At 43.6% G+C, this 22,135-nt stretch overlaps 1 protein-coding gene across 1 annotated transcript in view; it reads left to right on the top strand.

Annotated features, from left to right (window-relative positions):
• The window catches only part of USF3 (upstream transcription factor family member 3), a 35,022-nt gene extending 12,974 nt beyond the window's left edge, over positions 1–22,048 (top strand). Inside the window, exons 2-6 of the mRNA XM_064722870.1 lie at positions 1,573–1,637; positions 3,615–3,643; positions 5,970–6,052; positions 7,088–7,184; positions 8,268–22,048. Of these exons, the coding sequence (XP_064578940.1) occupies positions 1,573–1,637; positions 3,615–3,643; positions 5,970–6,052; positions 7,088–7,184; positions 8,268–14,731 (6,738 nt within the window). The 3' untranslated portion in view covers positions 14,732–22,048. The remainder of the gene's footprint in view (positions 1–1,572; positions 1,638–3,614; positions 3,644–5,969; positions 6,053–7,087; positions 7,185–8,267) is intronic.
• Positions 22,049–22,135: the final 87 nt, after the last annotated feature.

The raw sequence follows: 22,135 nt of genomic DNA, 5'->3' as shown, positions 1-22,135 counted from the left end.
TGTAACACCCAGTGGGGCAATGGAATGCTGTAACTCATCTCAGAGAGGATTGTGTCCAGTTTTGTGATAGTGTGAACACTCGTGTAGGTGGAGTTGAATTATGTTCCTGAAATCTTCAGGCACTTTGAGTTCCCCGAGTTGGATCTATTCATAGGTTGTTTCCTGTTTGCTTTATTTTATGGTTTGCCAATATCTCCCAAGTCTTCCCTGGAACACAGAAAGGAAGTACTTCAAGATTAGAGTGGTAACCAGCATCAGCCCTAATGTTTATCCTCCTCTAATTTTTACTGAATGCACAACATTCAATTAACTTCTAGAGTATAAAGGCTGGAAAGCAGTATCTGAATTCAGTTCTGGTGCAATACAGATGATTTCTGTTAGTTTGACACACACAGGTGTGTGCACAGAGCACTTAGTGGAGTGTATGCTTCAGTGCTTTGGGAGCTCCATAGGTGTCTGGCGTTCTGGTTTGCAAGGATATTATTTTGGGGGTTTGTTTTTGATGTCAGTGCCAGTAGTGGTAGGCTCAGTTTACATTAAGAACTGCTGTGTGTTTAAAGTTATATTAAAAACCACCTCCACTTCCTGCAGTTCAAACAAACAGACAAAAAATACCCCAAAGATATGAAGGCTGTTAAAAGAAGCCAGTGAGCTTTTCAGGAGGAGCCAGAGAAAGGGGAAGCCACAAGGAGTTTGAGGGCCCATGGGAAGAGTTGCAATAACAGGTTGGTTGGTGAGAGACTGAAAGGAGCTGTGAAAGTGAATACAGAGCTCAGACACATCAAAAACAAGATCTATTTTTTCCTGTTGTCATCTACAGTATACTTACGTTACTTGCTCTCTAAAATTCATTTCTGTGGTAGATATCTGTTCAACCATCATTAACTTAATCTCATCTTTTGTGTATTTTTTAAATGTTTTTGTTTGTCTAAATACAGGCTACCAGTCTGTTCAAGGTGAGGACAAGTTAGATGCAATTCATTAGGCTGGTATACATAATTTTAATTTTAGCTGAATTATACATATCTGAGAGCCTAGAGGTGTCATTTTTGGTTGTTTTAAGGTGTACAGTAATTTAATAGCAAGTAAGTTTTGTAATCTGCTACATTAAGAGCACTCTAAATTTGTAGTTAATGAAATGTCCTCATTGTAGCTTGTTTTTTGCTTGGCATTCATACCCTATTTTGAACTGGGAATTGAATACATATTCAATGAGAAAGGGCTGATAAGAGAGAGTTCAGCTATTCCTCCTCCCATTTGAAAAGCAGTCATATTCTTAACTATCCTTCTTGTTTGCTGAAAGTGGTTGGGATTATAATAGTTTTTATATTTAAAGTAATTGAGGAAATGGAAACCAGTTCATCACAGACAGCTTTTGCGAAACACCTCGATAGGTAACGTGCTTAATTTTTAATGTCACAAAATCAGCTGCTCTGAGTCAAGGGCATGCACTTGTGCCTACACTGTAACAGGGCCCTGTCCTTGTGGTCCTTGCAAAGCCATGTAAATGTCATGGGCTGAGGATCCAGGAAAGTGCAGGAGTTGCTAATTCCTTCCATGATGTTTCCTCAGGCTCTCTTCTCCGAAACCATGCCAGAGATGACAGAGAATGAGACACCTACTAAGAAGCAGCATCGGTGAGTTCCTGTGGGAAGGGGACTATTTCCTAGGCCTGTAGTCTGCAGTCATGTTGCAGTTACAAAGTTTCTAGCTAAAAGTTTGGCAATAAGGGTATGGACAGGAAGTTCTGTGTGCTCGTCAGGGTTGATCCAAAACTTTCTCTCTTGCCCTGTCTATGCCAAACTGTTTGTTAAAGATATATCTACCTGGGTCACTTAGGCAAAAGAGATTCTTTAATTATTTCACTGACTATTCTGACCTGTGTAAAACTGTGTTGCTGCCTTGGTTAGAGCACAGTCTGTATTTTTGTGGAGGCTCCTTGTAGATATCAGGGAGTAACTATACTAATTTTGACAGGGTCATTTAGAGCTCTTCCTCAACTCCCAGTGGAATCTGGATCTTACATCTTAAATCTCTGCAGGAGCACAAACTATGCCTTGAGGTTGTACAGCAACACTATGACCAAACTTTGCAACAAAGTCCTCTCAGCGCTCATTAGAACTGTTCCAGGATTTTGTTCCTTTGTTTTAACATGGGTCATCTAATACCTGATTGGTAAGGGGGTTCTTCAGTCCTTAGTTAAATGCAGCATTCATCTTACACTAGCTAAGCATGTAGGATATGATTTATGATCAGGAAAAGCTCAGAGAGAACACTGATTTGTCCTGCAGAAGGTTTTTCAGTCTGATTTCAGTCAGATTTCGCGACTCTTTCTTACCTGACTAACAGAGTATTTTGTGTTCTGTAATGGTAATGTCAACCAAAGGACAGCTGGGTCTGTCCAGTCCTTATGTTCTTGTGCATATTTAGTATTAATGATCATCTTTAAGCATTGTTTCTTAGCAGATGTCTCTGGGTCTGACCTGTAGCAGTAACTTTACAGTCTCATAGTCCTTGTCTAAGTTACTATAGGTGCACGCTATCTTTAGTGAGCTACCAGAAATCAGAATCAACTCAAAGCACAAAGGATAGATGTACTGTGCCTCATGGTAATCACACATAACTGCCACATGTATCATGCATTCTTACCTCAGATTCTTTGTCACATCTGGACTGTTCTGTAACAGTCAAAAAGGACAGCAGAAGATGCTACTCTGCTTTTTGCATGCCCTAGGAAACATCTAAACTGAGAATGTGCTGCTGGGCAGGAGCTTTCTGAAATTGTTTTTTTCTGGAATTTTGCTTTTTCCAAAAAACATGTGCTTTTCTTTACTGTACATCCTGGAAGTATTTGTCTTAGTGCATGTGTATAGTACATCTTATTTATATATGTAGGCTTTGAAGATTTTAAATACATATTTTTGAAATTTATTGACTGCCAGTAAAGCAATTTGGGGCATTGCACATTGATTGTTGTCATCAGTCCAATAGTCCAGGTGAACGTATGAAACCAAACACAACCCTCACATGCTGAAATCAAACCTATTCAGAATTTTGAGACATTAAAGAACAGCAGCTGCAGAGGAACAGTATTTTTGGTTTCTCTCACAAAGGAAGCCTCTTTGATACCAGAAGTTATGATGTTTGAAGGCAATGTGGCTGGAAAATCAACTTGCATGGTAAAATTTTCTCCTATTTCAGTGATCCAGTAAATGTAAAAGCAACATTTCAGGCAAATACTTAACTGTCTTGTTCCTCACAAACAAAACTATTTTTAAAAAATCTTTGGCTTTTTTTGAACACTGCATAGTGTAACAGGAACATAAAAACCCAGCTCTCCACTATAAATATATACCAATAGTCAAGTGAGTATTGCACTGTGACTTGTTGTACTCCAATTGATTTAAGGCTGAACATGAACAAATTTTTATTAGAAACTGTTTAATACCAACGTCTAAGAACATCTGATTGTGACTTCTGCTGTTCTAGTTCACAGAGAAGACTATGATAATTAGTAATTTTAGCTGTAGTAGAAATAATATAAGAAATATTTGTTTGTATGCAGATCTTTAACTTTGAGTTTCACATGAATCTTTTCCCTTTATGTTTCACAGAAAGAAAAACCGGGAGACACATAATGCAGGTGGGAACATCATGCTTTGCTGTTTGGTCTGGAAATAAGCACAGACACTTTGGAGCAGTAAAACATACTTTGCATGGAGAAGGTTCCCACACAGGAGTTTAGTATATTGAAAAAGCCTCACCCTACCAAACACCTTTCTGTGTCCTTGCATAAAATAACTTTGCAGATTGTTTCTGGTTTGCTGGTTTCCACAGTACAAAGTTAAAGCATGAAGGAGCACCTGCCTTTCCAAGGCTAGTAAATTAAGAAGTAAACAATTTCAGCTGTGTTTCCAAAGGAAAACAACTGCACAGGCATTCACATGCAACCAATGTCCACCTCTGTCAAAACAGAGACAGGTGTCCTACCTGAGAGCTTTAGGCTCCCTGTATTGGAAGCATTCCTCCAACCTACTCCTAAGGCACCCACTTGGATGTGGAGACCCCAGAAATTCTGTGCAAATGTTGGCTGTACATTTCAGGAGTCACATCCCTTGGGCAGCACCCAGTCAGTTCTAGTGCCAATGGCATCTTCTACAAGTAGGAACAGAAAGATGGACTGGGGAGGAGTCTGGCAGGCTTTGAGCTGGTTTATCCAAAGAAATTGGTTGCAGGGTTTTTTTCTGAACAGCAGTATCGTGTGATCTTCACAAACTCAGCTGGAAAAAGCACTGAGCAGTTTCAATGTGAAACCTGTGCAGGGCTGTGCTTGCTGAGTGTGCTCAGGGTGTGGCCAGTTTCTTAAGAATTAAGAAGAATCAGGAAACTGTCTTATCAGGTTTACTTCTAAAATGGTTGGCCTCATTGGAATTCCCAGTTCCTGTTTCGCTTGTTGATAGCTTTCCAAAATCTTTATCACCTGGGCTGAACTCTGCAGTATATGGGGACCAGCTCCTTCCAAACCTATACTTTCTTAGTCATTAATATATGGAAAAGCTGAGGAGAGTGTTGCAAATATTACCAAAACAAAAGAGTAGCACTTCACAAACACTGACAAACACTGTGATATCTGTATGTATTAGTAAGCTAGATAACGATTAAATCCAAGTGTCCTGTGTTTTAATTTTTACAGAGGTCCTCTAATTTATATGGTAAATTTCTTGCATAAGAAACTTTGTCTTGCTGTGTTTAGTGTATTTAGGCATATTTCTGTCAATGCCAGCAGTCTCTCCTGAAATACAAAAAAAAATTGTTTGAGAAAGGTAAATTGAAGTGACAGGCTACTGAAATAAGACTATTTAAATTAAATTAATGAGTCTTTTGTAACTGAGCCAAATGAAATACACTCACCTGAAGGTCACAGTTTGTTTCTGTGTGCCACCAAAAGCAGAGCAACTGCACAAACCAAAAGGTTCGTTCAGCATCATGAACAACACAATGGTTTGAGTCCTAACAAAGCCATGAGAGAACTTTTTCCTTTTTTTCTTTTTTAAAGACATCTAATAGTTTTACGTTTGCATAGAACATGAAAATATTTCAGTAAAAAAAATAGCTACATGAGAGTTAACTATATTTGAAAGAGGCTGTGGTGAATGGAAAACAGAGATACTGTCTGTAAAAACCACTCCTAGACTTAGAGTGTAGACCCTTTCTGCCAATATTCAGACCTGTTGAAGAGGTAAATGGTATCACTAGAAGATTATAAATGAAGCATTTTCTGACATTTTCTGACCTGCTCCAAAATAGGTAGTTCACTGGAACTACTCTCCATTCAGTATTTTCTTTCTCCCAACCAGTTAGACCTTATGGAACAGTTAAACTTTTGGACATAGAAAAGAGTATCTGATAGTCCATATACCTGGAGCTTCACCTACGTTCAGTGTTGGCTGGCTACTCTGTTAATATAAATTTAAAATTTAGCCTGAAGACTGGTAAAATCTACATTATTTCTCTTTTGGTGCTAAATTTGAGATTAGAATTTAAGAGGCATTGATTTGCTTCCCAAATCTGAAACTGATTTTTTCCATAATCTTTGTTCATTTGCTTTCTGTATGCATAAATTTAATAAATTTCAAATTTAATCTGCCTTATGAAGAGAGTGGCATAAAACTGTGTTAGAAAGAAGTTTCAAAACCTAAATTTTGAGTTGTAGGTACTTTACTTTTTCATGAAGGGGTCCAATATATCCCCACCTTTTAAAGGCTATTTAAGTTATGGCTCTTTGATTCTAGTGAGTATTAATTTGATAACTTTGAGGTTTAATTTAGAAGAACACTTTTCCTCACTCAAGGAAAAATGTTACACAGGTTCCAATGTATAATGAAATAATGTATTTCTGAGCCCTTACATTATCCTAGTTATGCTGCCTTGCCCAACCAGATGACACAATACATATTGTTTTTGCTTAGTGGAGAGACATCGAAAGAAGAAGATTAATGCTGGGATAAACAGAATTGGAGAACTCATTCCCTGCTCCCCAGCACTTAAACAGGTGAGTGTCCATCCAGAGGTGCACACAAGTTTCCTGTCGAATGTCCCAATGTTTCTTTGTCTGTAGAAGTCTAAATACCTATTTTAGTACTTGTATTAGCAAAAGGCAAACTGTCTGAATTAATATACTCAAAAATATTACTAGTTATTAGTATTTTAAAAACTACTTGTAATAGAAGTCCTACTTGGAAGTGCAGGGTCACATGAATGTAGTTACACAGATTTTGAGCATTTTATCTGAAAGTGTTGCATATGACTGCTTATTTTTGTCATCCTTCATATAATGGCTTGAAAGCAATTCAGAAACTGAAATTATAATAATGGTGATTTAAGACACTCTCCTTGCAAAAGATGAAGCAAGACAAATGCTTTGAGGTTGATGCACAGAAGCATCTTTTTCAAGATAGAGGAATCCCTAGCAGAGATTGTTCTTACTGAACAGTAGAAGAAATTAAGAAGTGAACAAAGGTTTTGCAGACAGAATAAGCATAGCTTCATAAAAAGATGATTGTGGATGGGTCATTTTCCCTTCCCATATTCCCTTGTATACTATTTTCAAAATTATGCATATATCTCCCTGGATAGTTGTTCCATGTTTCTTGCCTTTCTAATAAAATATTTACAAGGCAGTATCCTGGAAATCTCATGTGATGTGTATGTTTATTAGTGAACATGAATTTTAGGCTGATCAGTGAGAAAGGATGCTGCCTGTTCAGGATCTGTGGCCTTAGTATCTTCCTCTGGGCATCAGAAGGTGTCAGCTCCAGCATTGAAAATGTTGTTCTGTAAAATCTCAAGGCATTTTAGGGTCAGCATCACTCAGAAAAGCCTGTAGTTTCATCTTACAAAAGCAACCAAACCAAAAAACAACATCTAAAAAACCCAACCCAAACCAGTAGAAAACCAGCTCTAGCCAGTGATATTCAGAGCATATTTTTAAAGCAAAAACCTCTTGGAGTAAGTGCAGCCTCATCACTAATGAATTTACAAATTCTAGACATTTCTCCTAATTTTATATGTGTGTTTTCTTTTACAGAGCAAGAACATGATCCTGGATCAGGCCTTTAAGTACATAACAGAAATGAAAAGACAGAATGATGAACTTCTGTTAAATGGAGGGAACAATGAGCAGGGTAAGTACAGGTGCTGCTGGGGGCTCTAGAATTTCTGTCCCTCACTTCTGCTGTGTCTCTGTGCTGACTGACAGCAAAGCCTGGAACCACACATGGGAATCCCAAGAAATTATGCACATAAAGGAAAAATACAGCTGCTTAGAATATCTTGAAACAAAAAGCTGACAGAATGCCCGACTGTTCTGGCTCATAGCTATCAGATAATGAAGCAATTGCATTGTGATGTAAAGTAATTACAGAGCTTATAGATGGTGTGCCATCATCTGGTAAATTCTGCCCCAGTTTATTCTACTGTAGTGATCAGAATGATTTCTGACAAACTTCAGTTAGATTTTTTTTCATTGAAAAGATGAAGTTTTCTTCATTCATAACGTTTTTTTCTTTTAATTTGAAAAGCTGTAAAAGTTACAACAGCTCATTTTATAAAAATATAATGCATCATATAAAATTTCCTTGAATAGATGTGTAAAAGTACAGTGATGGAGGTGTGACAGAAATAGTCTCAGGACTAATGTTGTGGTTTGTGATTTTTATTTCTGCTTTATTGTGATTTTCGCAGTTTGGTGAGCCATCTCCCAAGTGCATTGCCAGCTTTTGTGGCTTTATATGAGTGCTTTGTATTTAATTTTTCTGTAATTTTTAGATGTAATGAAACTTAATTCTTCTGGAAAGCTGTAAGCTTATAAATTAAAACAATTTTGGTGTTTGCAAAAGAACAGGGGAAAAAAAAAGATTAACGTCTTGTTTTTCCTTCAGGAATTAAACTATTTTGATTAGCATTCAATTTCATCTGGGTTAGTCCTAGTGCTTTTTCCTAAGTAATTGGATATATCCTGTTAGTGGTAATGAAATAATCTGTGAAATTCATTCACTTTCCCATTCAGTAGAGAGACTTATCAGGATAAGAGCACATAGGTTGTGCTAACCATTTGAAAAGAACATACATTATTAACAATTTATTCAATTTATTTCTACAAATTATTTCAATACCACACAGTGTTTACTCTCTAAATCATGTGGTAACATTATTTCATTATTTGCTCTGGTGCTGATGTAATGGAGTGCTCTTTCACTGTTTTGTAGCTGAAGAGATAAAAAAACTCCGGAAACAGTTGGATGAACTGCAAAAGGAAAACGGGAGATACATCGAGCTACTGAAAGCAAATGATATTTGCTTGTATGATGACCCTACAATCCACTGGAAAGGAAACCTCAAAAATGCCAAGGTCTCAGTTGTTATTCCCAGTGATCAGGTTCAAAAGAACATCATTGTTTACTCAAATGGGACTCAGCCCAATGGAAATAACCAGGGAGCATCTGTGCAGGGAATAACGTTTAATGTCGGTCATAATTTACAAAAGCAAACAGCCAACGTTGTGCCAGTTCAGAGAACTTGCAACCTAGTGACTCCTGTGACAATTGCTGGTATTTATCCCACAGAAAATAAACCATGGTCACAACCTACAGTTGCTCCACTGGCGTCTGCCCAGACAGCTCCAACAGGGAATGTTCTTGAGCTCTCCACCCCGGAGAACGAGCGAGGTGTGCCCAGCGCTGCTCCTGCCAGCTCACAGGGCACACCTCGGCCTGCAGCAGAGCAGGAACTACAGTGTTCTTCAAATAACGCACCACAGAATGAGCAAAATCCCCCCAAAAGTAAAAGTGATGAGGAGGGCACTAAGTCAACAAAGAAAACGCTCCCGCAGGGAACCAGCCTTCCTTCCAGTGCCTCCATGGAAGCCTCCCAAGGTCAGCAGGTGAATGCAGCTTGCTCAAACACACACAATTCCAGGAGTGACCTCCAGGAGAGCTGCACCGCTTCAACCACGGATGCAGCTCGTGTGCCACCTGTGAGACCTGCAGAGAGCTGCTCTTCTGCAAATGTCCCCAAAAGTACGGACGTGGTCAGCAGTGCTGGCGCACCGGCGACGTCTGCGGCAGAAGGAGTTAAGGCTGTGACAGCAATAAGCACTCTGGCTGCCAGTCCCCTGGAGAACTGCTGGTCTTTCTCAGGCTCTTCAGGTGTTGGCACTTCAGACTTGAAAAACATGAGTAGCCTTACCCGGATGCCTTCAGCTGGGAACACACAGACCACGTGGACAACCTTGCAGCTGGCAGGAAACACGGTTCAGCCGCTGAGCCAGACGCCATCCGGGATCATGACTGCCCTCCTCAGCGAGCCAGTCAATGCTGCTGGCACCGTGTCTTCTGCCCACAGCAGGCCTTTGACTACAAGCATCAGTTTGCATGCTTCTGTGCCTGGGGATGTCCAGGCAGCTGAACAGATTGTAGTTACCTTGCCCTCGTGCCCCCCCGTACCTATACAGCCTTTAATCAGCCAGCCACAGGTTAAAGCTCAGGCTGCAGGAAACATCCTTCCATTAAACTCAGCTATGCAGGTGATTCAGATGGCTCAGCCAGTCGCCTCAGCTGTGACAGGAGCACCAGCTAACCAGAATGTCATCATTCTCCAGCCTCCAAACCCTGCTCCGTGCCCGCCCATTGTGAGAGCGGAAGTTCCCAGCCAAAATGTTAGTCAGCAAATTGTAATTATACAAGCTGCAAATCAGAATCCTCTTCCCCTCCTCTCAGCTCAGCCTTCTGCTTCTGTAAGAGTTCCCGTGAATGGGCCAACTGCAGTCGCCAACTCCAGTGGCACCATGCAAAATGCCTCTCTTCCACAGACTTTTGGAGGGAAACACCTTGTCCATATATTACCAAGGCCATCTTCTTTGCCATCTTCTAGCTCTACGCAGACATTCTCAGTGACAATGTCCAACCAACAGCACCCTCAGACTATCTCATTAAATGGGCAGCTTTTTGCATTGCAGCCTGTGATGTCTTCATCTGGAGCTTCAAACCAAGCCCCTATGCAAATTATTCAGCCCACCACCAGCGAAGATCCAAATACCAATGTTGCCCTCAACACATTTGGTGCTTTAGCTAACCTCAATCAAAGCATATCGCAAATGGCTGGGCAGAGCTGCTTGCACTTGTCTCTCAGCCACCCCACCAATGCTGCAACTGTCAATAATCAGATTGCCACAGTCAACTGTGTGTCGCTGCCAACTTCTGTGGCATCTTCAGTGCCTGCAGAGGTTTCAGTATTAACCAGTGTATCTAATTCCATAAACGCTTCCCCACAAAAAGCGGCTGCTGGCTTGCCATCCAGTGCAAAATCAAAAAGGACAAACAAAAAGCCAAGCACAAAGAAACACCTAACAGTCAATAATAAAGTGTCTTGCCCAGCAGCTCCTTGCAAAGACGCAGGGAAGGTGGACTGTGCTCCTGTGGAAACGGCGGCAAAGCCCTCAAGTGGCAAAGGGCCGGCAGAAAGCGCCCCGGCAGCGTCACAGGCTGTAACCACAGCGCAGGCGGGCGGCGCGGCTGCAGCGAGCAGCATCAGCATCTCTGACTCTCCTTCCAAAGAGGCTGCAAGCTCTGAGCAGGCAGTGAAAACCCCCTGTGCCCCAGAGCCAAGCTCAGCAGAGGTGCCTGCTTCCTCACCACTGGAGTCTGTAGTGTCAGAGCAGCTGCTGCTCGCTCCCCCGCCTGCCAAAGATGCTGCTCCTCGCCAGCAGGCACAGGGATCTCAGAGCCACCCACCACCTGCCTCTGTCCCATCAGAGTCCCCCAAACCCTGCACACCCCCCAGCACCTTAACATCCTCTGGTAAAGAAGCACAGGTTACACACTTGCAGGTTGCAAATGGGACTTCAGCAGCACAGAGCAGCACAGCAGGTCATACTTCCAAGGCAGGAATTATTTCGGAGTCCTGCAACGTTGCGCAGGATTCCTCAGTGGTAATGCAAGATGCGGACTTGTTAGAAGGACAGGGTCTAAGCAAAATGCTGTCTGATCTCACAAAAGAAAGAACAGCTGTGGAAAAAACCTCTTCATTTACTGTTCAGGGGGAGCATTCTAATTTTCCTATGGAAAGCTCTAAATCAACAGAATCAAATGCTGATTTGCCTGAGAAGCAGGAACTCTTGCTGATGAACACAGAAAGTGACACTCTCTCCCAGCCTCACTCCTGCATCTCTGATCAGGAAGTAGTCAGTGCTTCCCTTATTACTAGCAGGCAGGCAGACTCCCCCATGTCAACCAGCTCTGGCAGCAGTCGGGGCTTCTCAGTTGCATCTATGTTGCCAGATACCACCAGAGAAGATGTCACCAGCAGCACCTCTACCAGTACCTGTAACAGCTGCACATTTTCAGAACAGACTGACATTGTAGCTCTTGCAGCGAGAGCTATTTTTGACCAGGAAAGCCTTGAGAAAGGTGGAGGGGGAATACAGGTTAACACTAGGGATGTCATCTCTAAGAATGAGGTTGCACCTTTGGAGAGAGAGCAACAGCCTTTTAAACCTCAGTCAGTGAAAGAAAACAATGCAGGGCCGCTGGAAGCGGCACCGAACAAATTCAGTGCTCATGATACAGTACAGACAAATGTTGATAGGCAGGTTGAGAAGCCAAGCTGCTCTGTAGGAGGTGTGGAAACATCAAACACTCCTTTGCAGATTTCCACTTCCCAGACACCCAGCATAACCAGTCTAAGCGTGAATAATCTGATTCACCAGAGCCGCATTGTCCATCCCCTGGTGAGTTGCTCAGGTTTATCCCAGTCTTCAGAGCCTGCAAGCATCCCTGCAACCGTGAGCCTCTCCCTTCCATCTAGCACATACATCAATCCGTCTCCAGGACCTGCTCTGATGAGTGAATATGCTCAGGAACAGCTGAATGCTATCAGGGCAAGCAGCATGCAGGCTCCCCAGCTGCAGGAATCCCACTTGAAGCAGCAAACCCATGAAGGTCGCAAAGACTCTGCCAAGAGGGCCGTTCAGGATGACCTGCTGCTCTCTACAGCCAAGAGGCAGAAGCAGTGCCAGACAGCACCCATAAGGCTGGAGGGGATGGCACTGATGAACCGGACCCCAGAGGGTATTGCTGATCAAACACAGATGCTGGTTAGTCAGATTCCTCCTAATTCATCCAACTCAGTGGCTCCAGTGAGCAATCAAGGGCACGCTGATGGCCTCAATAGGTTATTCCCACCCAACAGCAATTTCGTAACGCCGGCTTTGAGACAAACTGAAGTTCAGTGTGGTTCTCAGCCACCGCTCTCAGAGCAGCCAGGCCAGGCAGGGCAGCACTTGCAGCCCATCCAACATGTCCCTGCCCAAGGCATCTCTCACCTTCACAGCAATCACCCCTACTTGAAGCAGCAGCAGGCTGGGCAGTTAAGAGAGAGGCACCACTTGTACCAGCTGCAGCACCACGTCACTCACGGGGAAAACGCAGTCCACACTCAGCCCCACGGCGTCCACCAGCAGCGGACGATACAGCAGGAGGTGCAGATGCAAAAGAAACGGAATCTCATCCAGGGAACACAAGCCACACAGCTTTCTCTACAGCAAAAACACCATGGAAGTGATCAAACACGGCAGAAAGGTGGTCAGCCCCATCCTCACCACCAACAAATGCAGCAGCAGATGCAGCAGCACTTTGGAGCGTCCCAGCCTGAAAAGAACTGTGAAAATCCTGCAACAAGCAGAAACCACCATAACCACCCTCAGAGCCATATCAATCAGGATATTATGCATCAACAGCAACAGGATGTTGGCAGCAGACAGCAAGGTTCCACTTCAGAACACGTGTCAGGGCACAATCAGATGCAAAGACTTATGACCTCGAGGGGCTTGGAGCAGCAGATGGTGTCCCAGGCCAGTATCGTTTCCAGACCATCAGATATGACATGCACCCCTCACAGGCAGGAAAGAAACAGAGTTTCCAGCTACTCTGCTGAGGCTCTCATTGGGAAGACGCCTTCTAATTCCGAGCAGAGAATAGGAATATCTCTTCAAGGCCCTAGGGTTTCTGACCAGCTTGAAATGAGAAGCTATCTGGATGTTTCTAGAAGTAAAGGGTTGGCAATTCACAATATGCAGGGCCGCTTGTCCGTCGATCACACAGTTGGCTCGGATGTGCAGCGTCTTTCTGACTGCCAGACATTTAAGCCCTCTGCACCCAATCAACAACCAACGGGCAATTTTGATGTACAGGCTTCAAGGAACAGTGAAATTGGCAATTCTGTGTCCTCCCTCCGGGGCATGCAGTCACAAGCGTTCCGAATTGGTCAGAATGCTGCGCCATCCATAGAGAGGCAGAAGAGACTGCCCTACCCACCAGTGCAGGGTATTCCAACAGGGAATACCCTGCCATCGAGGGAAAACGAAAACACGTGCCACCAAAGTTTCATGCAGAGTTTGCTCGCCCCCCACCTTGGAGATCAAGTCAGTGGAAGCCAAAGATCAATCCCAGAACATCAAAGGAACACGCAGTGCGGTGCCTCCTCCACAATCGAGTACAACTGTCCCCCAGCACGGGAGAGCGTCCACATCCGAAGGGATGGTGATGGCCAGAGCAGGGAAAGCTGTGACATGTCCATTGGGGCACTTAACACAAGGAACAGTTCATTGACTATTCCCTTTTCAAGTTCTTCTTCCTCAGGGGACATTCAGGGCCGCAATACCAGCCCGAACATCTCTGTGCAGAAGTCCAACCCCATGAGGATGACGGACAGTCATGGAACTAAGAACCACATGAATACACCCGTGTCCAGCAACATGCATGGAGTTGTGAGGCCAGCTCACCCTCACCCTGCAGTTTCTCATGGAAATGGCGAGCAAGGGCAGCCTTCTGTTCGTCAGCCAAATTCTTCGGTCACTCAGCGCTCCCGGCATCCTCTGCAAGACAATGGGGGGTCTAAAATACGTCAGCCCGAAAGGAATCGATCCGGAAATCAGAGACATGGAAATGTCTTTGACCCCAGTCTTCCCCATCTTCCTCTGTCCACCAGTGGCAGCATGATCCTCGGGCGCCAACAGTCCACAATAGAAAAAAGGGGAAGCATTGTCCGATTTATGTCTGATGGCCCTCAAGTGTCCAACGATAACGCAGCCCCTGACCAACATACGCTCTCCCAGAATTTTGGATTCCCTTTTATTCCGGAGGGTGGCATGAATCCACCAATAAACGCTAACGCTTCTTTCATCCCACCGGTCACCCAGCCTAGTGCCACTCGGACACCAGCTCTAATCCCAGTAGATCCTCAGAACACACTGCCCTCCTTCTATCCACCCTACTCTCCTGCCCACCCCACCCTCTCCAATGACATTTCCATCCCTTACTTTCCCAATCAAATGTTTCCCAACCCAAGCACGGAGAAGCCGAGCAGTGGAGGTTTAAACAATCGATTTGGATCCATTTTGTCTCCTCCCAGGCCTGTTGGTTTTGCTCAGCCAAGTTTTCCTTTGCTTCCAGATATGCCACCAATGCACATGACCAACACATCGCACTTATCCAATTTTAACTTGACTTCTTTGTTTCCAGAAATAGCCACAGCTCTTCCTCCAGATGGCTCAGCGATGTCACCTTTGCTTTCCATTACAAACACATCTGCTTCAGATTCTTCCAAGCAGCCCTCAAACCGCCCTGCCCACAATATAAGCCATATTTTAGGTCATGACTGCAGCTCAGCTGTATGAAAACTGGCAGACTGACTTCTGGTCTGATTTGTTGTTTATATATTTAAGAAGAAGGAAGCGGATCTTAGTGTTACCCCTGGAGAGACCATTCATAGCATCACTGTTTATTTGCCTCAATGTATGTCTCTGGTACTTTCTATATTCCGTTGTGTTTCCACCCACCTCACTGACTCTAAAGCACCAGTGCCTATAGCAATGCTTACTTACTAGGAAATGGTAAGGATGCAGCATTGAGAGCTGTGCAAATGCTGGTTGTTGATTTTCCAACAATCAGGTTTGATGTCTGGTTGTCCCAAGGTAAGGGCCACCCTCAGTAATACATGGAGTGAGAGCATCCGTATGGAGATAGGAAACAAGTGCTACAGGTGTCAGTTTGTTACTGATGTGTTTACCTGAAACTGCAGAGGAGCTAGGAATGGTTTGGGTTTCTCTTTTTCCTTTGTAAAATATCTTCAGGAGCTTCAACACAAGTTAAGTCTGTGTTAACCCAGTGCTAATTGGAAGAGGCATTTGTTGTGCAGCTTTTGTCCGTCTCAAGCGTGTCACCTACATTTAACTTAAGGCTGGCTTTACCTGGTGAAAATGACTGTGTGCTCCCATGGTCAGCAATTAAAAATACTGTTGTAGAAAATTTAGATTTCTTTAACCCATGACTTTCTGTTTCTAAGAATCTTGTTTATATCTGTTTCAGCAGTGGCTTCAGCTACTGCTGAACTCAGTCCCTGTTTCATTGTAGCTCACAACTCCTGGTGCAGTCAGCAGAGACAGCATCCTTGTTTTGTTGCCATTTCGTTGTTGACTGCTGCAAGTTACCTCAGGGTGGGTTTTGTACCTTGTTTAGCACCTTCTTAATGTCTTTTTTTTTCCCTCTCTACTTTTCTTTGGCCCATGCTCTAACACCAGCTTTCTGCTTTCTGACAGCCCTTTGTTGTAGCAGGCAGCACATGGGAGGAGGACTGAGCCTGTCACATCCCACAAAATGAGTGGAGATTCCTGGGGGCACGGTTTTTACTTGATATTGCTGATAGGATTGAGCCTGAGTTAATATCAGTACTCTGCACTTGAATGCACCTTTTATCTAAACCTGTGTGATTGTGGCTGAAGGAGGAACATGGATGTGTTGAGAGTGAAACACACAGGAAGACATTGGGATTTGAGGAAGGGTGATGTGTTTGTAGATGCATGAGAGATGGAGTGAATGTGTGTGCTGGCTGAGTCTCCAGCACTTTCACAAATTTTGGTCCTAATTCTTTTAAAGGAAAGGGAAGAATTAGGTAAATTTTATTTATTTAATGTCTCTGCAGTGTGCTTTTTCTTCTAACAAGGCAGAAATACTTGTCTTTTATGTGTTTGTAAGTACCATTCTGGGTTTGATTCTTCAAACAACATAGTAACTTGAGGTTCCCTGGCATGCAGTCATCCTCTGCTTATGTGTTGCTCACCAGTGCATCATCTTGCTGCTCCTGGGACGTGACAAAGCTCATGGTGAGGGCATGGGCAGGAGCAGGCTCCCTGGGATTCTTTGTTTTGTTTATTTTCCTGTGAAAGGAGGAAAGGAAGATATTCCTCCATGTGAAAGAACAGGACCACAAAGAGGGTCCTAGAACAGTTTTCCACAGCTTGACTGTCCAGACTTTGGTTTTGCTAAGCCCTTTTACACTGATCCAGGAAAGTAGGGAAGCTTTACCATGAAAAATAATTGGGCTGTGTCTGTAGCATGTCCTGACAACATCTCTGCTCTTGTAACCTACAGTCTGCTGTTTTCCTGCAAGGTAAAGTAAAACAGTTCTGATCCTGGGTAGGAATCACAGAATTAGCTAGGTTGGAAAAAACCTTTCAGATCATCAAGGCCAACCTATGACCTAACCTAACACCTCCTCATCAACTAAACCATGGCACCAAGTGCCACATCCAGTCTTTCTTAAACATGTCCAGGGATGGTGACTCCACCACCTCCCTGCCAGACAATTATTCCATTGCCCCATCAATCTTTCAGTGAATAGTTTTTTTCTGATGTCTAACCTGAACTTCCCCTGGCACAGCTTAAGCCTGTCCTTTTATTCTGTCAGCTGCTGCCTGGACAAAGAATCAACCCCACCTGACTACACCCACCTTTCAGGGAGTTGTAGAGAGTGATAAGGTCACCCCTGAGTCTCCTTTTCTTCAGGCTAAATACCCCCAGCTCCCTCAGTCATTCTTCACAGGGTTTGTGTTCCCAGCCCCTCACCAGCCTTGTTTGCCCTCCTCTGGATGTGTTCAAGCCTCTCAAGGTCCTTCCCAAACTGAGGGGCCAGAACTGGACACAGCACTCGAGGTGTGGCCTCACCAGTGCTGAGTACAGGGAAAGGATGACCTCCCTGCTCCTGCTGGCCACACCATTCCTGACACAGGCCAGGATGGCCTTCTTGGCCACCAGAGAGAGCACACTGCTGGCTCATGTTCAGCCAGCTGTCAACCAGCACCCTTTCTGCCTGGAATCATTATTTAATTCAGGTTGAGCTTATCTTAAGACACTAAATCTAAGTGGTGCATGAGTTCTCTGTTTCTCATAAGTAATTGAGTATTTCAGTTCACAGCAAGGCAGTTTCTCTGTGCCACAGTGCAGTCACCAAGTGGCAGCCACTGGCCTGTGCAGGGGTTAGGAATGAGTCAGTTCTCAGCCTCCAAGCAGCCCAGCCAGCTGCAGGTCTGGGTGTCCCTGGTGAGACTCTTGACCAAAGGGGTGTCTGTAGTGCAGGAGGTCTCAAAGGCTCTGCCTCAGAGGTGAGGTGAGCTCTCACAGTGGCTGTCCCATGGGTTCTGGATGGTAGGGATGGGGATTGGAGCAGCAGCCACCCTGTGGTCACACACACTTGTCTGTGAGGAGAAAAGCAGACGTGCCCATTCTGGTTCTCTGTAAATGGAATTGTGTGTGCAGCAATGGGTTTGGCTTTCAAGACAAACTAGTGAAAAATCAAGCCCTGGCTTCTAGGACTTCATATAAAGATTCTAATCCTGTTCATCATTCCAGACATTCACAGAAAACCATATTTGTTTTCTCTGCTGGGAAAACTACACTACTTTATCATGTCTATCAAAACTGGAGAGAGCCTAGAAACTTAAACCTGTTGTAATGCTTGAATGTCCACAGATCCACTTGGCCAGACAGGATTCATCCCAGAGTACTGAAGCAGCAAGCAGGACATACAGCAGGACCCCACTTGATCATCTACAGAAGATCTGGGAGGTCCCTGCCGACAGGAAGGTAGCCAGTGTTATTCCAATCTACAGAAAGGGCAGGAGGGAAGAACACAGGCACCTACAGACTGTGAGAGTCTGGGCACCTGGAAAAATTGTGAATATTATAAATTAAGGAATAAAAATTGTGAATATTATCCTGGGTACTGTTGAAAGGAGTTTTAAGGAATAATGCAGCCATCAGGCACAGGCAACCTGAGTTCACAAAGTTGAAGTCCTGTCTAGCTAATTTGACTTTTCTGTGATAAGGTCACCCACCTAGTGGGTGAAAGGAAGGCAGTGGGTGTAGTTTTTCTCCATTTTAGTAATGCTATGGATACTGTCCCTCACAACATCCATCTGGACAGGCTGTTCAGCTGTGGGATTGACAGGTTGATGGTGTGCTGGGTGAAGAGCTGGCTGAAGGGTAGAGCTCAAAGGTCTTACAGTGAATGGGGCCATGTCTGGCTGGCACCTGGTCACCAGCAGTGTTGTCTGAGGCTCAGTTCCAGGGCCAGTTCTATCCCATGTATTTATCACTGATCTGGATACAGGAGCTGAACACACCATTGGCAAGTTTGCTGATGATACCAAACTCAGAGATGCTGTTGGCAGATGCTCTGGAAAGGGATCTGGATAGACAGTGAACCTCCTTGCTCTTGCAGCTCCCTGACAGGGGAAGTGCAGAGGGAGGTGCTGATCCCTTCTCTCTGGGATCCACTGATAAAACATGGAAATGGCTCAAAGGGGCACTAAGGGAAGTTCAGATTGGACATTGGGAAGCATTTCTTTACCAGGAGGGTGGTCAGACACTGAACAGGCTTGTTAGAAAGGTGGTTGAGGCCTCAAGCATGTTTAAGAGGCATTTGGACAACATGCTCAGTCCTGAAGTGGATGGAGGCACTCCAGGTAGTTGGAGTGGATGATCACTATAGGTTCCTTTCAACTAAAATATGTTTTATTTTCTTATTCCTCATATTTACTGCTATTTTCTCAAGGTTAATGCAGCCCTGAGTATTCATGATAGAATACATCACCTGTGATTTTGTTTGGTTTTTTTCCATGCTGCACATTATTTTCTGAAGAGGAACTGTCAGTAAACTTTGTAAACTTTCTGTTTACAAAGACAACCTAAACCAGCTCCTGCTTGCTCACAGGAGGCCTGCAGTGCAGGGAATCAGTGTTGGGATTTTGCAGGAACTGCACAATTTTGCAGTGAGTGGCTGAGTAGTACTTACTGTGTGACCCTTGGTCTTCTCTGGAGGATTGTATTTTGTTGTGACAGGGCACTTTGTCGTCCTCCTCGGGCCTTTTTCTGAACCTGATGAGATAGGATGGAGAAATATCATTTCATTCCCCTCCCTGAACATAAGAATCTCTGTTGAAGTTCTGTGAGTCTCTTTTCATTCTGTAAGTGACACTAAAAGGTCCCTTGGCATCAATGTGGGATCAGGAGACTTCTGTGACAAGAAATGCAGGCAGACCTTTCTGTGAGGGCCTTATATCAACACATTCATCCAAATTCTGATATTTACACTGCTGACTGGCCTCTAGATAACTTTAATTAAAGAAAAATTGGATCTGTTGTGTAGCCTTTTGGCATAATTGGCTGTTCAAGATGGGCTTTGAATGTTGAATCTGGCCTGGTCCTCTGGTTTGAGAGCATCTTGTGGGTTTCAGCTTCTCTCATGTTCATGCTCTTTTGTCTTTACGAGGGACAGGGGGGGACTGGATATTTCATATCAAAAGAGAGGAAATTAGATGTTAAATTTCTGTTAGTTTTTAATTATTAAATTGTTTGGTGTTTTCCTTGTCACTGTAAACGAATCCCCCCTGCCATTCCACATCTACCAGGCCTCTTGCACTCAGTTTTGTAGGTCAGTTTGTGGCACTGACAGGTTGGTGTCTCACTCCTTGCCCAGGGCCTCAGGCTCTGCTCTCAGGAAGAGAAGCAAATGCAACATCTTATGAGTCCTTTTCTTCAGTTTTCCCTTCCCCTCCCATTGAACCTGCTGTGCTTAGCTGCCAGGTTGATAAGGATCACCTTACCTTGATCTGTGCTTGGAGAGGGCAGCTTGAAAAAGGAGCTTCTGCAAATGGAATGATTCTGGTTTACTTGTTGTGAAAACCATTTGACAAGCTAACACATTTTCTTCAGCAAGCATCAATGACATCAATTTTCTTATTCTCCTGAGGACTACCCAGCAATTAACGGTTCCTTTGTTTTTCAATATATACTTGGAAGAGATTTTGTGAGTTTAACTGTGATTTGTTAGCATGAGAATGGCATTTTCTCCTCCATAGTACTTCTTTCAAGGTTACTTACACAGGGTTTGTTTTGGCTTTGAAGGAAGGAAAAATACCCAGTACTGCTTAATTTAGAAAAATCAGCAGTGGAAGGGAAAGGCTGGGCACTAACTCTGGGCTGGGAGTGCCACAGCTGACAGGCATTGCATGGCTCTGGGTTTCAGCTTGGCCTATATGACTTCAACAAACAACAGTAAATAATATTGGGCTGGATTGCACGTATGTCCATATCAATCCCTTAAACAGCCTAGGAGAGTAAGAGCAGAGATAGACTAATTTGAAAGCAGGCAATAAAATAGTAATGTGTTCATATTTATATACCTTTTTCTTGAGAGAAAAGACCTAATTTAGGAACAGTTAAAGAGAGCTGGAGTGATTTGAGCTGGGGGCTGGAATGGGTTTTCCAGCTCAGACTTCCAGCTTGTCACTGTTCTGCTGCCCAGGTGGAAGAGCACCTCTCTGAAACAAAGTAAAAGCAGGTGCTAGTCCTGAGCCTCCAGAAGTTTGCACAGATTTCCTACTGCACTTTAAAGCTGTGCTGCTGCTGCTGTGGTTGGTGTCTGTAGTGCTGCTGCAGGAAACAAGTCATGTGGCAGGGCAACTTGCAGAGGCCATGGCTGGAGAAGAGGGGCCATTTAATTATTTCTGGTCTCCTGTTGTCTTTTCACCTTTTCTGAGGTACTTGTGCAGTCCTGGCTCAAGGGCTCAGTCAGACTCCCACTGTTCCTGGATGCTGAGTGGGCTAAGAGCTGTCATCTCTTGCTGTTCCCCTGGGAAGTTTCATGCTCATCACTTCAATAATGATCCTACTTCCCCTGGCAAGACAGAGTAGCACTGGCTCTGTTTGTGCCAGACCAGTCAAATTTGTTTTGTTTGCTGATACAATTCTATAAGGAGATCCATTCCTTGCTGTCACCTGACCTGTTACCACCTCCCACTCTTCCCTTCTCCCACTGCCATCACCCAGCATGGGAAGCAGACACAGGTTTGTGTGAGGGTGTTTGCAATTTCCTACTGCCTGTGCAATCCATAAATTGGAAACCTCAGAGCACAAGGCTTTATTCCCACTGAGACAAGGTTCCTCTGTGAACTGGTGAAAGATCTAGCAGAGGTTTTTGGACCTGACCATACAAATTCATACTCTCTGTGAGCAAGCCCTGCTCAGTTACACAGACACCATTTATTATTTGCTGATACCAGTTTTTCTGAGATAACTTTTTTAAAAAGGCTTTTGTTTCTGCCTCACCATAAGTATCTTTATTAGAAGGTTTCCAAGTTTGCAATATGTTCTGGCAATCACAAGTGTGAAACAATAGAGCTTGTGGGGGGTTGGACCCTGTTCCTGCCTGCTCACTGTGAGAAGGGAAGCAAGTATGGATTTTGCCACAGGAGATTAATCAAAGATGCTGTTGCCCTCCACAATGTAAATTATTTATATTCAGTCCAGAGTTTTCTGCTGTGCTTCTGTTTTATACAGCTGTACAGGACTTGGATACAGTCCCAGTGGAAAGTCCTTACTATTTTGTAATGGAAAATAGGAACTCTGCAGTAGAAATCTATAATGAATGAACAGGAACATCATCTTCCAATTGTAAATAAGATCTTGCTCTGTTTATTTTGACATCTTTTTACAAATGTGTTGCATTCAGGTGTAAATATCCCAAACCATGATCTTGTTCAGAGTTCTGAGATTTCTATTGTTAAATGTAATACTTTGTTTAATAGTTGTAATAATTATTTGTATAGATATGAACATGATAGTATTTTATTAAAAAAAGAGAAAATCACTCTGAATATTGTGTTCTTTCTTTCCTCATATAAAGCTATACCATTCACTCTTAAGTAGAGGTAAAAATAAAGCTTTGCTTTGAGACTGGGAAT

The sequence above is a fragment of the Zonotrichia leucophrys genome, chromosome 1 (genome assembly GCF_028769735.1).
Source record: "Zonotrichia leucophrys gambelii isolate GWCS_2022_RI chromosome 1, RI_Zleu_2.0, whole genome shotgun sequence".
NCBI classification, from domain to species: Eukaryota; Metazoa; Chordata; class Aves; order Passeriformes; family Passerellidae; genus Zonotrichia; species Zonotrichia leucophrys.
The sequence above is the reverse complement of the archived record's forward strand: the minus strand, read 5'-3'. Positions and strand labels throughout refer to the sequence as shown.